At 44.2% G+C, this 16,898-nt stretch overlaps 1 protein-coding gene across 1 annotated transcript; it reads left to right on the forward strand.

Moving 5' to 3' along the window:
• Window positions 1–211: 211 nt before the first annotated feature.
• Window positions 212–16,464, forward strand: LOC310657638 (uncharacterized protein). Its single transcript, XM_083398599.1, has 9 exons — window positions 212–309; window positions 1,018–1,049; window positions 4,895–5,164; window positions 9,217–9,290; window positions 9,400–9,444; window positions 10,429–10,557; window positions 11,940–11,984; window positions 13,016–13,276; window positions 15,314–16,464. The coding sequence occupies exons 4-9, from the start codon at window positions 9,234–9,236 to the stop codon at window positions 15,848–15,850; spliced, it is 1,074 nt and encodes a 357-aa protein (XP_083254725.1). The 5' UTR covers window positions 212–309; window positions 1,018–1,049; window positions 4,895–5,164; window positions 9,217–9,233; the 3' UTR covers window positions 15,851–16,464.
• Window positions 16,465–16,898: the final 434 nt, after the last annotated feature.

The following is a 16,898-nucleotide window of genomic DNA, read 5'->3' on the forward strand; positions in this document are numbered from 1 at the left end:
CCTCCCATTCACCAACCTCCGACTTATTGGATTAGCTCCAGCCTCTACCTGCTCTGACAGTCTCAGTGTCTGTTCATGCCTGTTTGAGCTTCCTGAGAGCTTTGGCTGTGTTCCAGCACACTCTCAGTTGTTCCCTTGGCAACCGGCATTCCAATCTCTGGAAGAGTCACCATTGACTGCTGTATTCTTTGCTCAGCCTGTGTCAGATCTAAGTCTCTGACATGCCGCAGGCTGCAAAGTTCCACTAGGAGCTGGCTCGTTCCTGACAAATTGATATCCAGAAGCATTACCGCCTCACCTACCATGGAGGTATAGCATAGCCATTGTGGTGCATGCTCTAGGTATCTCCCGCTTGGACTACTGCAATGTGATCTACATGGGGCTGCCTTTCAAGGTGACCCAGGAACTACAACTAATCCAGAATGTAGAAGCTGGCCTCGGTCTAGTATACCCGAAGGAGCATCTCCACCCCCATTGTTCAGCCTGGACACTGAGGTCCAGCGCCGAGGGCCTTCTGGCGGTTCCCTCACTGTGAGAAGTGAGGTTACAGAGAACCAGGCAGAGGGCCTTCTCGGTAGTGGTGCTCAACCTGTGGAACACGCTCCCATCAGATGTCAAGGAAATAAACAACTATCTGACTTTTAGAAGACATCCGAAGGCAGCCCTGTTTAGGGAAGTTTTTAATGACTGATATTTTATTGCTTTATTATGAATAATAATAATATTCTGTTGGGAGCCACCCAGAGTTGCTGGGGAAACTCAGCCAGATGGGTGGGGTATGTATAAATAAATAAATAAATGATTGTGGCAACATATTACAATTTCAATGAGGGGTGTTTGGGGGTGAATTAGAATTTCCATACAAAATTTTATGGGCTGGAGCCAGATTTAGTCATGATTAAACCCATGGTTTTGTTAATCCATTTTTGTAAAATGGTGTGTGTGTGTTTTCTGCGCTAGTATACCATAAATGTTTAAAGCTATTTCCTGTGTTTTGTTTCTTTGTCACACTTGTAGCATGACCAGGGCTGGCACACCCATGAGGCAAGGTGAGTCAGTCACCTCAGGTGGCGGGATCCACAGGGGGCAGCAGATTCGGCATCCAAGAAATATATTAATTACCTCCCAATGCTGCCAGGACCAATTATGTAGGTGACCAGCTGAGGAACCAGGTTTGGGAGGGTTATGTTTAGTACCTTCTCAGTTATCCATCCAGTAGAGTTCATACACTTCTTCTTCACTTGAAAAGCTGGCAGCATAAGCCTCCCTGGCCAGCATTTTGTTGGTTGTTGTTATTTGCAGGAACTTTTACAATATTTCATACGGCAGGGATGAATCATGCATTTGTAAATTGAGCATTATCAAGTAGGCTGCATAGTACGAAAGCAATTAAAAAATGAGCTATCTAATCAAAAGTTGAACAAATGCAAGTAAAGCCACTTCTCATTCAGATGTTAGCAATGCATATTGAGCCCTTTTCCATTTCAAACCTTCATTAATACACATACGTTTTTCATTTCTATGTGAATTAGATCCGTTCTGCTTAACAGGCTTAGGGAGTGGCTTGGGAAGAGACCTGAGGGCCAGGGAGAGAGGCTTGGAGGGCCACATTTTGGCCCCCAGGCCTGAGGTTCCCCACCCTTGTCCACGGTGGTCTGGATTATATGCCCCTTAAGAACTTCATCTTTAACATTTGCTGGTCGGTAAAGAAATTTTACACCCCATCTCAAGAAGGTAGTCAAAACCCAATGCCATAGCTGACAATCCTGACTCAGCAATTTGATGGACTGAGACTTGTTTCTGTAACAGGGATCCTTGGCTCTGCTTCTTTCCCAGCATGCCTTGCAGCCCACGTTCTCTCTGTCCTGTTCTATGTGCAGCTACAGGAGACCAGAGAACAGTCCCTTCCTACCTGAGAACAGTCTGTTTTCGTCTGTCCTCCTTAAAGTAAAAGTGAGAACATGTAATTCAATTGATAAACATGTTTCTTATTCCAGGCTTTCATTATTATTATTAGTAGTAGATGGGCCATTTGGGTGAGAGGATTTTAAAGGCTGCTTCTCTTATCTATCCACACACACACACACACCCAAAAAATCTCCATCACCTCCCAGCAAGATACATTGCCAGCAATAGTGAAGATACATTTGGGTTCTTTGTTTGCTTTTCACGTAAACTTATATTTACTCCACACAGGCTGCTTTGCTTTGGAAAGCTGTGACCACAGAGACCTTATTTATACGCTGGCTGCCAAGTTGCATTTGAAACCCAAATTTTAATTTTCGTTTCAAACTGGACTTTGTTTTCGTTGCTTTCCTAGAAACCCAGTGACCACGTGTCTTTCAAATCCACCAATGTCTTCCCAACCCTGATTTTGAAGAAACTGGTTCTTCTACCCAAACACATGTTCCCAACCCCCCCCCCCTTATTTTATCTTGTTTATGTCTGCCTAAACAAGGTAACCTCAATAAGAGGGTGGGGGAACTGTTGCAAAAGCAGGGCTGTCAATAAGAGCCCTCTGGTGGCTAGCTAGTCACTCTGCAGCTTCAAAATAAGGTACCAGTGAAATAAATGTCAAGAGGTCATGAAGAATCTTCGGACTGCATGACGCCTTAACCTAAAGTCTGTCTGTTGCATTGCAAATGGCACTGATGCACTGCAGCAGTTTGCCACCATTGTGCCTTATGCCATTTCTTTTTTCTCACTCTTCACTAGAGGAGGGTGGACAAATTCAATTAAATGCACATTTAAGGAGGAACCCACCAAATTCGCACTTTCGAAAACAAAACACAAAACAAAATGCAGCTACAGTCTGAAATTCACACATCTCTGAATTTTGCAATGCAACTCTCCAGCTGAATAACGGGTACAGAAATGCAATATAACTGGAGTAAATTGTATATAAGAATGCACTGATGCAAAAGAGAAAAAGCATGACATTCAGATATTTTGCTTTGCAAAATAAATGTGTTTATTGCAGAAGCTACATACAAAAATTTGTAAAATTCAATACATTCGCCTTCTTCTTCTTCTTCTTCTTCTTCTTCTTCTTCTTCTTCACATTTCATGTGTGTTGCGTGAAAAGGACCCCTAAAGATACTTAGGAGAATTTTTTATATATTTGGGAGTGGGGATTACCATGATATATATGAGGTGGTATATAAACTTTGCCACCTCTTCAAGCAGCAGCAGCAGCCTTCCTATTAGTTTATTAGTTTAGTAAAGTTTATATATTGCTTGATAAACAGAAAGATTTGCGCATCAAGGCCCTGTGACCACCCTGTTCCCTAAGGTGCGAATAACTAGACGACACACAGCATATTGGTTTTCGGGATCAAATAAGCCCACAATATTATTGGTTACAGATGTGGAGTTTGCCCATAGGCATTGTGGTAAGCAACAGCTCCTGTCACTCCTGCCCATCCACTGGGAATGTTTCTAAGGGCGAAGACAGCAGGGGAGGGGAGCACACTATGACCTACGTCAAATTGGGACATCCCCAAAGTGGTCCGCGTTTGAGGAGTGGCATGGCCCTAGCCCTCGCCTGGCCATTGGACAGGAACCATTCCTCCCAGAGCCTTTAAGAGGATACCCTTACCCAGTGAGAGCCAGTGTGGTGTAGTGGTTAAGAGTGGTGGACTCGTAATCTGGTGAACCAGGTTCGCGTCTCCGCTCCTCCACATGCAGCTGCTGGGTGACCTTGGGCTAGTCACACTTCTCTGAAGTCTCTCAGCCTCACTCACCTCACAGAGTGTTTGTTGTGGGGGAGGAAGGGAAAGGAGAATGTTAGCTGCTTTGAGACTCCTTCGGGTAGTGATAAAGTGGGATATCAATTCCAAACTCCTCTTCTTCTTCTTCCATGGAGGTGTAGGCTACAACCTCTCCTCCAACCAAGACTTACCCAATGCCTATCCGCCTTACAAAGTTGTGACAAGTGCTATGAGGTAGGCGAAAACCCAAATGGTGGTGCCAGTTAGCCAAGTGGGGAAAATTCCTGCACTTCCCCTGAAAATTAGGCTAATGACATTGTTCATAGCAAGATTGTACCATCCATGAAAAACCCTAATCTGAGGGAGAGAGGGAGGGAGAACCAGCAAAGCGAAACAGAAAGACCCCACAGGCCAGGCATTTAAACTTTTCCTGGACGTGATGCCAAGGGCCGCAATTGGTCCTGCGCCCAGTGGAATGCCCCCTAAGTACTGTCGCCATTGGCCCATTTGGCAGCAGGAAGACAATCTGGCCTGTGATAGGCTGGTTTACTAGGGAAGCCCTCCCACAAAGCTGCCCGTCTATCCTGCCTTTTCCAAGTGATGGATCACTAGTAGTTACATAAAGCTATGGATCCCAAAGGAAGAACAGGAATAATGAGGACCAGTTGAATGTATATGAGCATTCTGGCAGATGAGGAAAGAAGGATCAAGAATTTGTTTCTGCTCCCTTATAAGCCTGTACTAGTGATAGAGGTCAACCACATTGTAGGACAGGGGGCAAATATTGCAAAAGCTGGCGTTTCGTTTTCTTTCTTCCCCTTTCCAAGCTCCCTAAATATAAAATCTGTAAGAATTTGTTTCCATACAGATTAATTCTGAGCTGCCTTGACATTTATGTTTCAGAGATGCTATTTGCACCCCACTGTTCCCTGTGGTTTGTGCGCAGCGCATATTCCCCCCACCCTCAGCTTCTAATGATTTGTTTTGAGATGAAGACGTCCCATGAAAAAAAAACCTACCTCCCAATTTTATTTCTCCTTCCGACAAATGCCATGAAAAGTTCTTTGACCCTAAAGCCCTCTGGCTCAGGACTGAATGCTGGGCGTTGATCTGAAATGCCTGTTAATGGGATTGTACATAAGTAATGCTTTAACCATAGAGTAGTTTCTTGTTTGCTTTGAAAGCCACAAACCCCAGAAGGAAATGTAGGAGAACGGTGGGAGGACAGTGACAAGAAACCTCATGACCTCATCCTTTCCGCCTCGTGGGGATTGGTCGGCTCGTGTCTGGAAGAAGAGTTTAAATTCCAGAGGTCTGCAGGCAGAAAAGCAACAGAACAGGAGGAGAGCGATCACGCACCATCTGAGTGAATGATCCAAGGATTGCCTTGAGCTTCTCCATACAAACCAGCAGACCTCTGCCTCAGACTACACTTCGGACCCAGACAACTCAAGGTACCTGAGCCTTTTCCTTTTGCTTTACCTATTTTATTCAGTCTTCTTATATTTCCAGAAAGCTGAAAGCAGTGCAGCAGTACTTGATGGAGGCTTTAAACACCTCCAGCTTCAGGGGCAGAAAAAGAAAGACTTTTAGTGCACAGCTTTAAAAATAATTTACAACGCCTCTTTTGCCTGCACTAGGGAGAATGTTTAGGGATTCGGGGAGGAAGCGGTTTATGAGAGAGAGAGTATTGCTGAACAGAACCTGCCACTTAAAAACACAGATTTGTGAGTTGTACCCTTGCCAACTCCCAATGCCACACGCTTTTGGCACAAGATGTAGTTTTCATTCCAGCATCCCTGATGCTAAATTTATAATATTTGAAGTCTAGGGGTTTACACGCAGATAGCCAGTGTGAGTCAAAGGTTAGAGTGCTGGACTAGGAGTGTGCAGGATTCGAATCCTCACTCGACCATGAAGTTCAACGGGTGACTTAGGACCAGTCACTGTTTGTTAGCCTAACCTACCTCACAGGGTTGTTGCGAGAATAACATGGGGGAAGAGGAGGGTGAAAATATAACAGATAAGCTTGCCAGAAATTCAGGTTCTGTGCTTTGGAAACTAGGGCTGCCAGCCAGCTGCTTTATGTTGGGGGGGGCGGGGTGGTCCTATGCCTTTTAACAGCCACCTAATGCACAGAACTAGGAGCTGAATATTCAGCCTACCATGCAGCTGTTAAATGACAGAAGAGCCCTGTCAAGGAAAAACAGTTGGCAACCATAACTAACAATCTGTTTCCTTAGTCCCATATATGCAAGTGCAGGATGTGATTACTTGGTAATGGGGAAAATCACTCTGTATATGCTCAGTTATTATTTCATATGTATTGGGATCAGAGGCCTGGAGGGTCTGGGCTTGACTTTAACTCTGCCCAAGGAGGTTCTTCAACTTCTTGTACCATCAACTCACATGCAATTTCCAGTTAATTATCACAGTGCACCTAGCTAAAAGCCATCATATTACTCTTGCATTTAATCTCTGAAAAAGCACTCCTGCTTTGCTCTGCAAGGGTTTTGCTGAAATACAGTTTGGTGCAATGTTCTCCCATCGATCTTCTCTCTTAGCACAAGTGCTCATTAACCTTGTGAGAGGAAGGGCAATGCATAGTGAAGTGTGCCAGCTTTCCCATCAGCCTGGATGCTAATACCTAGCCTTCCGTCGTGATTCATCAATTTCTGATGTCCCCTGAGCCCTGATTCATCAGTTTTTCCCCCTGCAGTGCCACGCTGAGCAATGCGATCCTTCCTGATTTGGAAATTTCAGCTTGTTCTTTCCAAACGCCTTTGAAGGAAGGATCAATTACAAAACCAACTTATAATTAAAATTCTGCTTCAGGTTCCTATTCATATTAATGTGCAGCAAGGTCAGAGAAAGAGAGAAAATCTGTTGGCTGGTGAGTTGGGACCCCCCATGGAAATTCTCTCTTCTAGAATTTTCCCTTTGGCTACGAGGCAGTGTTTTCCTCTTACATTTTTATCCTCCAACAATACTATGGCACTCTGATATCTGTGGAAATTTATAGAACTGGTGCATTAATCTGCTTGGAGCGAAAATCAGTAAATTCTATTCTCGAGCAAGACAGAGGTTTTTAAAATAAAATAGTGTATGTCCTTTTGCAGTCTGTAAGCTTTAAATCTCACAGAGTGCCTTGTGGGCTACTCTGGAATAAGTTAACTGAGAATTAGAATCATAGACTCACAGAATTGTAGAGTTGGAAGGGACCACAAGGATCATCTAGTCCAACCCCCTACAATCTGGGAATACTTTGCCCAACATGGGGCTTGAACCCACAACTCTGAGATTAAGAGTCTCATACTCTACTGACTGAGCTATGCTGAGGATGGTAGATCCATAGAAGTGGAAGTTACCAAGAGCCTACAGATTTAATCCCACATCTGACACTATTCAATAGCTATATGCAATCCAAACTGCAGTGTTCCACAGTTGCAAACAGTATTGAAAGGTTCTTCCAAAACAGCTCTTGATGCCTCGGGCAAATGAGTCAAGCCACATGTAAAAGACAGGGTAGCAGAAGATGTAGTAACAATACAAAACTTTGTCAATATTGTGCTTGCTCTTGGTGTTTATTTCATTCATCGACTGCAATACTAAGCACAGATACTAGGGAGTAAATTCCATTGAATTTGAGTTCTGAGTATATGAATATAGGATCGCCCTGTTGGTTATTCTATTATTTGTCAGCTCCTTGGTAGAATCTCAAAAAATTACCCTTTGTCAGGCAAATTTGCTAGATCTCAGAACCAGAAAGTGGGGGTTTGTTCCCTTTTCTCTAACAATTGACTCCAAGAAACATTCCAGCAGCATCTAGGAAGTAAGTTTTGCAGTCTCCAGGGATGTTTGGTTTTTGGTTTGCAGGGAAGGCTTGGCAAAGACGCCCTTCTTAAGTAGTCCCTCTCCTCTGCATCACTGTTGCTCCTGCCCATTTGTTTAGTCCTGCCCCTTTGGACCCATTCTACATCACTGCCCAGAGGGACAGAGGAAGGATGCTCCTTGACTTTGCTCTCATCTCATGGCCCTCGCTTATAGACAGTACAAGTAAACTGGCAGCAACAGCAAGAAGAAGTAGGGTCAGGAGGTTCTATGGCACTCTTCCGCAACCTGGTGCCCTCCGGATGTTTTGGACTACAAATCCCATCATCCCAGGCCATTGGACATGCTGGCAGGGGTTGATGGAAAGTGTAGTCCAAAAGTTCTGGAGGGCCTCTGGCTAAGGAAGGCTGCGCTAGGGGTTGCTGGAGGGACCTCTGCTGGGATATGGGCCTCAGCAGATGCCCAATCATTACAACTCCCAATGTTGACTCGCAGCAATGGGCGTAGCCAGGATTTTTGTTGGGGGGGGCAGGACTTTTCCTTGGGGCGCAGAACCAACATGATTAGTCCGTTAGTTAAGTATTTCTATTGTTTTACTTGATCTAGGGGGCGGGCCTTGCCCACGCCCATGTTTGCAGCACCACATATACAGTAGATAGAGATTTTCCCCACTGCAGTCATGGCCTGGGATCAGACCATATCAAGAGCATCTTATCTGCAGAGGTCTTACGTTCAGTTCTTTCATCTCTCAGCCCAAACAAAGTGCTGAATGGAGAAGTCAATCTAATTCCCTTTTGTCTGATGTTGGGCAGCAGAAGTTCTCTTCTGTTGCTCGGATTAGCTTTGTCAAATGATAGCATAAATACAGGAAAACCAATGGGAACTGATTCTGATTTGATACGGTATTTTCCTGGAATAATATTTGGAGGGGAAATATTATATCGGGGTGCAAAACCTAGAAGAAAGTTCTACAGGCAGAATGTTAGCCTCTATATAGCTTTCTGTGGTGAGATTAGATAGATAGATAGATGATAGATAGATGATAGATAGATAGATAGATAGATGATAGATAGATAGATAGATAGATAGATAGATAGATAGATAGATAGATAGATGATAGATAGAAATGTGTGTGTGTGTGTGTGTGTGTGTGTGTGTGTATATGTATATATATATATATGAATGTATTCTTTCCTGAGAAAGGGAAATGTGAAAAAGCTGAGTCACACATGCAAACTTACAGATGGGGGAGAAATTTAATTCAGTCCACATTTAAAGGTGAATCTACTTGATTCCCACTTTCCAAAACAATATGCAAAGTGAAACACGGAAATCCTTGGAAATTCTCCAGATTTTGCAGTGCAATTCTCTAGCCAAGTAATGTGTGCAAAGAAAACAAAATGCATATGCTTTCAATAAAGTTTGTAATATTTTTTTTTAAAGATGCATATTAAAATAATATACAAATACATGAGCGAAAATATAGATAACGGGGAAATGTGTTTTGTAAAAATGAGTATATTGGGCAGAATTGTATGTTAGGCAAACATTCTATCTCCCTCTTGAAGTCTGAGGTGGTACTATCCGGTACTATCCAAAAAGACTTATACTGTGTACTATTTCTGTGCATTTGGACTGGTCCTAAGAGTGAAGTGATTGTTTTGTTTTTGAACAGTCAACTGCAAATCCATCATGATGAAGATTGCTGTGCTGTGCATGTGTCTCTTCGCCATCGCCTTGGCAGCTCCAGTAAGTACAATACAAGTACAACAAATAAGCCATGAGAAGCACGTATTTCCGTAATGCAGAATAAGTGAATCGATACTGACTCTCTATTCCCCCGCATTTCTTTTCAAAGGTGGGCAAACACCATGATGATTCAAAGAGTTCTGAAGATTATCATGTAAGTTCTTTCCCCCCATCCTTTTAGCAGTCCATTCATTTTACTGTTGGATTTATTATATCACAGCTCGGGATTAATTCCACGATTCTGAGATCCACACACCTATTACATAAGGCTGAGTCTCTTTTTCATGAAGTCATGTGCCCCCTTTGAGAAGACAAGCGAAAACAATGACCTGCTTCCAAGTGGAGCATCTTCCATCCCCTCAGCTGCTGTCCTACCCTCTCTTCCAGGGGAGTGAGCCCCACTGAACACAGCAAGAATTACTTCTGTTCTGAGTAAAGATGCAGAAGATTGGACAGTTAGTCACTTTTGTTGACTTTCCTGCACCTTCCTCAGAGCCTTAGGCTGCCTTCATACCATATACAGTGGTACCTCGGGTTACATACGCTTCAGGTTACATACGCTTCAGGTTACAGACTCCGCTAACCCAGAAATAGTACCTCGGGTTAAGAACTTTACCTCAGGATGAGAACAGAAATTGTGCTCCTGCTGCGCAGCGGCAGCAAGGGCCCCATTAGCTAAAGTGGTGCTTCAGGTTAAGAACAGTTTCAGGTTAAGAACAGACCTCCGGAATGAATTAAGTACTTAACCTGAGATACCACTGTATTTAAAGCACCCCCCAAAGGATCCTGGGAAGTGTAGTTTGTTAAGGATGCTGAGCATTGTGCCTTTGTGAGGGGAAACCACAGTTCGGGGAGAGGAAGTGCTTTCAATGTATGGTGTATACAAGTTGAGGTAATCAGAACTGCGCACAGCCCTGATATGGCCAATACTGATTTCAAGATGGCACTAGCTGAATTATTTTCAATCACCCCTAATACCTCTGCAGTAGGATCTGAATTCTGCTAACTATTCCACTTTGTTCTCGCAGTTCTGGGGTGGGTATCTATTGACCAGGCCCTGGTTCCCCTTCTGCGTTAGCCAAGCTCTAGCGATGTTGCACGTTGAATGCCAACATTGTTGTTTTTTGTATTGTTAAAGGTTGCCAAGCATCATCATAAACACCATGCTCATGGCCATCACCACCACCATGACTCGCATAGCCAGGAGCACAGCCAGGAGCATGTGAACAGCCACGAGTCTCAAGAGCATCAGGAGTCCTCCCAGCCGGTACGAAGCCTTTCTTCTCCATCAAGTTAAAGCTATCTCTAAAGAATCAAGATGTGGTTGTACCCAGCTAAGTTCCACTCACATTGAAATCAATGGACCAAAATTTGGCCCCTCCCATTAATTTCAATGGGTCCATTCTGAGTACGACCAACATTTGATATAACCCATACTGTACCGAGCGGGATGCGGGTGGCGCTGTGGTCTAAACCACAGAGCCTAGGGCTTGCCGATCAGAAGGTCAGTGGTTTGAATCCCTGCTCCTGTTGTTCGGTCCCAGCTCCTGCCCACCTAGCAGGTCAAAAGCACGTCAAGTGCAAGTAGATAAATAGGTACCACTCGGGCGGGAAGGTAAACGGCATTTCCATGTGCTGCTGTGGTTCTCCAGAAGTGGCTTAGTCATGCTGGCCACATGACCCCAAAGTTGTCTGCGGACAAAAGGCAGCTCCCTCAGCCTATAGAGCGAGATGAGCGCGCCACCCCAGAGTCGTCCGCAACTGGACCTAATGGTCAGGGGTACCTTTACCTTTATACTGTACCAAAATGCCAAGAGGGGACAGTGGGATTGAATCTAGAACCAGTACTCTTCTATCCATGTAGGTAGGCAACCATTCAGATAATTTGCTCTTGTTCTTGGTCCAAGAAAATTTCAGCAGAGATAATTTTCCACAGACCTGGTTGGATAAAATCCCAATCTAGCTGCAATTCTGTGCATACCTACCTGGAAATAGGTTCAACTGAACTCAGTGGGACTTTATTCCAAGCAAAGATGCATAGGATCAAAGTGGAAATCCCACTGGGTGAGAGCCATGACTAACTTTTAGCTTGCCTCAGACCCCGTATTGGTTCCTAGATTTAATTTTTGGTCACTTTTCTATTCGGTTTGTGTTTCTAGTTTTTTAAACTTTCCAGTTGAATCCAAACCCAAACACCTATCCATCACTTGACCAGAAAGAGATATAAGGAAATTCCTGCCACCTCCATCTTCTTCTCAACAGAAGCCAACCAGATAGTTCTGGGAAGCCTCCAGGCAGTGCTTAAAGGCAATAGCTCTCCCTCTGCGCTTGTCCTCTGGTATTCTGAGCTTCCCTGCCTCTAAAACCAGAGGTTCCAGTTAGCTGTCAAGGATAAGAGTCCTTTATAGACCTACCCTTCTTGCATTTGTCTAATCTTCTCCTAAAGCTGTCTGAGCCACTGGTCATCACTGCATTGTGTAGCAGCAAATCCCATTAGTCAGTCATGCAATGCGCAGAGACGTTTTGTCTGTCCTAAAACTACTCATTTGACTTTTTTTTAATTCAGTGGGATCATGGTGTGTGTGTGTGTGTGTGTGTGTGTGTGTGTGTGTAAAACAAGCCTTCACAAAATAACTGTTTCATTTCCAGGCCTCTCTGTCTTCCGAAGAAAGTGATGAGATCACTGAGCAACAGGTAAATTTTCCTCCAACCATGTGCATCTTAGGTACGAAACCCCTGTGTCAGTGCTGCCACTAGGATTGTACAACAGGGGTGGGGAGCCTATGGCTCTCCCCAGCATTGTTGGACTTCAACCCCTATCAAGCCCCAGCCAGCAGGACCAATTGTCAGGGCTGATTGGGAGCCACAGTCCATCCAAATTTTGGAAGGCTGCAGGCTCCCCATCCCTGCCGTAGAATATTGTTTCATCCATGTGCCTTTCACTTCCATCCATCGCAGATCACTGTTTCCCCCAGTGCAGGAACCATAGGAGGGAGTTTACATGGCCTGGGGCAGGGGGCAGGAACCTGTATATTAGGAAACAGAGATTGAGTTTGTATTAGTGTTGCTAGACAAGGGCTGGAAAAACCATCTGCAGAGGACACTCAGCAGACAGCATGGGTGCCTAACTAATTCTCCCCTCCACATACCACATGTTGTTGTTTCGTCGTTTAGTCATGTCCGACTCTTCGTGACCCCATGGACCAGAGCACGCCAGGCACTCCTGTCTTCTACTGCCTCCCGCAGTTTGGTCAAACTCATGTTTGTAGCTTCGAGAACCTGTCCAACCATCTCGTCCTCTGTCATCCCCTTCTCCTTCTACCCTCAATCTTTCCCAACATCAGGGTCTTTTCCAGGGAGTCTTCTCTTCTCATGAGGTGGCCTAAGTATTGGAGGCTCAGCTTCAGGATCTGTCCTTCCAGTGAGCACTCAGGGCTGATTTCCTTAAGAATGGATGCGTTTGATCTTCTTGCAGTCCATGGGACTCTCAAGAGTCTCCTCCAGCACCATAATTCAAAAGCATCAATTCTTCAGCGATCAGCCTTCTTTATGGTCCAGGTCCCACTTCCATACATCACTACATACCTCCCAATATTTTCACCTCTTTCCCTCCCCCTAGGCTTGTGTTTGTGTTGTGCAATCATCAGGTGCACCCAGGCCTATAAACATGTTTTGACTGTTACATCTGCATCCTGTAATACTGAGTTGCTTCTTTTTCCTTGCAGACCCTTCTGGTGCCTCAAAGCGAGAGCAAGGAAGATGACGACGACCACAGTGATGTGGACGATGATGACCATGACGATTCGGATGAGTCGGATGAGTCACACGAAAACGGCGTCACAGATTACCCTACCGAGGCTCCCTTTTCCTTGCCTGTCACTCCTGAGGTCTTTACTGGCAGAGGAGATGTACCTTACGGAATCAAGGCAAAAGTTGACCTGGTACATTATGAGGACTCCGTAAAGGCACACAAAAGATCTGGAAAGGTAAATGCTACAGATGTACTGTAAGTAAAAAGAGCTAGGCAGTTGACCTCTTTAGAAATATATAATCCACCTGCCGTTATTACGGTTCACACATTTTTGCCAGTGGAATTCTTACTCTATGGCCATCATGGTTTAATTCCCCTGGGGCAGCAATGCTATAGTACATCTGGGTGGGTTTTTTAGAACCCTAAGCAACTCATTCTCCTTCCATTCATCTTCCCTAACCGCATAAGAGGAAGCAAATGTTCTGTTTTAAAAGTCCATCTGCCTCACAGAAGCTTCTGCGAGGCAGAGATATTCAAAACATTGCATATTTGAAAAGCATCGCTTGTGGTCGCTGTGAAGGTGCCAGTTGAAACAGGAAGCAAGATGTTGCAAAGAAGGCTTGGAAGGAAAAGTAGTAATCCTCTTTTAGGAAACTCCCTGCCAAAATAAAAATAATAAAAATCTGGTGGGTAGACTTCACAAAAGTCCTAGCAATCCCAGGAAAGAAAAGCAAAATCTCTGGGATTCCCAGTCTTAAAATTTAGTTAACCAAGACATGTTTGTTTTTGTTTGGAAGCATGAAAGCTCCAGAAGGAAAAGAAATTTTGCCAGGTTCCCCAATTCAGAGTTCAATTAGCAATAAAACGTAAGGTCGCTATAAAGTTATCTGACCTACCCAGCCCTGTTCTTTGCCACTATAACTATCTGGGCATAATAAATTTAGGTGTTGTAGTCTGGTGAAGGTAGTTTGGATTGTTGATTGTGTCTATTTATTTATTTTTAAACACTGATTTTATTTTATAACGTAGTTTATCCTTTGTTAGGAAGCCACCCTGGGTACTCCGGGGTAGAAGCAACAAACTGAACTGCTAAGAATGTTCTGCTAGAGATTCCTAGGTGTGTGTTCTCCTAGGGATGGGGAGCAATTTGTTCTATTTTCACAGCAGATTTTCTGGTGCAGTTTTGGCACACAAAATGTGCGCATACAATATGTATTATAACCTAAAACCTGCACACAGAAATGCATATATATTTCAAACGAGAGGACTGAAAAGCACATATTTTATCTTCTTAAAAGTGTGGGGAGGGGGGTTACATAAAAAGCACATACAAAAATATGTACAATTTATGTGTGGACCTTTCATGCATTCTTTCAAAAAATGAGAACTGAAAGGGACAGACCTTTGCCTGAGCACCAGAGGCACTGATAACTGTATACACATCATACATCAAATGCATACAGCCCCTTCCACAAAGCATCATGGGAACTTTAGTTTATCCCTCACAGAGCTACCAATATTCTTTGCGACTCAGTCGTGGAGGTGATCGAGATTTATTGTCTTCTGTTAGAGGGCAAGGATTCAGAGTTCACACTAAGGGTGGCCAAATTTTGCGTAGCTGCCGTAAAACCCAGGGAACAAGCTATGCAACTGCAAAGACTAAGACCTCAGATGCAAACTCTAGATAATATTTTAGAGATTACAACCTAAACCACCTTTCCAACGGCTGCCATATTCGTATTGTTTATTATTATATTTGATTGTTAATCCAAATTTAATTCTATTGTGTTTTATGCTTGTCTAGTATGGTATGTAAAACTTGTCTGGGACCGTAATAAAATTTGTGGATAGATAGATAGATAGATAGATAGATAGATAGATAGATAGATAGATAATATTCCTTGTGGAGGGGTGCTTTAAAGGCGTGGTGAGTATGCAGCCAGAAACAGGGTGAAATTAGGCTGCTCTGTCTATTCCTACAGCTTCCTAAAGAAAGAGGATGACTGCTAAACCTGTTTAAGGCTGCACACGTACCTGAGAGTAAAGTCCCTGTGAATGTCATGGGGTTTACTGCCAAGCATTGTAGCCAATGTTTGTCCTACTCAGAGTTGTCCCATTGAAATTAATAGACATGGCTAACTTGGGTTCATTCAGTGGGTCTGCTATGAGTAAAACGTAGTTGGAGAGGACAGTTGTTCTGTTAGTCAACACTGTAGCTATCCCTCCTGTTTCTGGGTGGCCATTTATTGTCTTCCATTTGTGGGCCTTGCAGTTTGATTCGCGTGATGTTTCGGATGACGTGGACAGCACCCCAGACGTGGAGAGCCGCGAATCCCATTCCGCCAAGTCACATTCTCTCGAAAGCCACGACACAAGCCTTGAAAGTGATGATGCAAGTCACCTGAGAGACAGCCAAGAGGTCCACGATAAAAGCACGGAGAATGACAGCCGCCAGAAACTTGAGAGCGCTGAGGAACCCCATGACGACAGTGACCACGATGACAGCCACGTATCCAGGGAAAGCCATGACAGCAGAGAGTATAAGAAGGCCCTCAGTGGGGTACTCCAAGAGGTACATCACGGCCATGATGCTGACAGTGTCAGCAACCAAACTTTCGAAAGCGCTGAGGATCACCACAGTGCTGAGGATCACCGCAGCGCTGAGGACCACCACCACAGCGCCGAGGATCACCACCACAGCACTGAAGAGCACGACCTCAGCACTGAAGATCACCACCACAGCACTGAGGATCATCACCACAGCGCTGAGGACCACCACAGCATTGAGGACAATGAGGTCACCCTCTAAGTGGATAAACAGGCAGGCTCCTGTCTCCACACCTATCTAAGAGCACTCCCCAGATTTTTCGCATGTGTGGGTGCAGCTAGGATTGGAGCCCAAATTCATAACAGGTGGCTTTTTCTGGGAATTTTTTTTTAAATTTGTTTTGCTGAGTGCGTGAAGGAGAGAAGTGTGAGAAAGGCAATGCAATTTCTACTTGAATGTTTGCTCCCAATTCTATGCATATCACACGTTTGATTTCAGCAATCATAGCAGTTATCGGCAGCAGTGTTAACCAGGCAAATGCAGAGCCTGATCCAACACATGTTTACTTGGAAGTAAGTCCCACTGATTTTGGTGCATGCTTACTGCTAGGTAAACATGCTGAGGATGTCAACCTTAAATGTACTAGCTGTCCTGTCCATTATAGAACTGTAAGCCCTTCTTGCTGCATATTTTTCCTGCTCTGTCTCATAGGGGGTTGTGATGGAGGAGAGAGAGAGAAAGAGAGAGAGAGAGAGAAATCTAGCTTTACAATCAGAGTGAATGTTGCATCTCATGATACTGTAGTACCAAAGGATTTACTGTTGCAATGTATATTTTGTTGACAATTGTGAATTAAATAAAAAGACAAAACCTTATATGCCTAGGACTCAGCATGCGTTCTTATCATAGGAATACCTGGTTTTCGAACAGCTTAGTTCTCGAACGTTTTGGCTCCCGAACGCCGCAAACCTGGAAGTGACTATTCCGGTTTGCGAACTATTTTTGGAAGCCAAATGTCCGACGGGGCTTCCACAGCTTCTGATTGGCAGCACTTTGGTTTCCAAACGTTTTGGAAGTCGAACGGACTTCCGGAACGGATTCCATTCGACTTCCAAGATATGACTGTATAGGAAGTTGCCTTCTACCATTGGTTCATCTAGCTCAGTATTGTGTATACTGAGTGTAGATGCTTTCCGGATATCAGACTGAGGTCTCTCCCAGCCCTACCTAGAGATACCAGGGATTGAACCTGAGGTCTTCTGCCAGCAAAGCAGATACTCTGTCGCTGAGCTATATGCTAAGAGACCAG

This window comes from Podarcis tiliguerta (assembly GCF_965153285.1).
Source record: "Podarcis tiliguerta genome assembly, chromosome: 9".
In the NCBI taxonomy this organism is placed as follows: domain Eukaryota; kingdom Metazoa; phylum Chordata; class Lepidosauria; order Squamata; family Lacertidae; genus Podarcis; species Podarcis tiliguerta.

Bases quoted from the DNA above. Each gene is read 5' to 3' on its own strand.
- LOC310657638 (XM_083398599.1), top strand. From the start codon at position 9,234: ATGATGAAGATTGCTGTGCTGTGCATGTGTCTCTTCGCCATCGCCTTG. The intron at 10,558-11,939 runs GTACGAAGCCTT...TTTCATTTCCAG, and splicing joins ATCAGGAGTCCTCCCAGCCG to GCCTCTCTGTCTTCCGAAGA. The intron at 13,277-15,313 runs GTAAATGCTACA...TGGGCCTTGCAG, and splicing joins CACACAAAAGATCTGGAAAG to TTTGATTCGCGTGATGTTTC.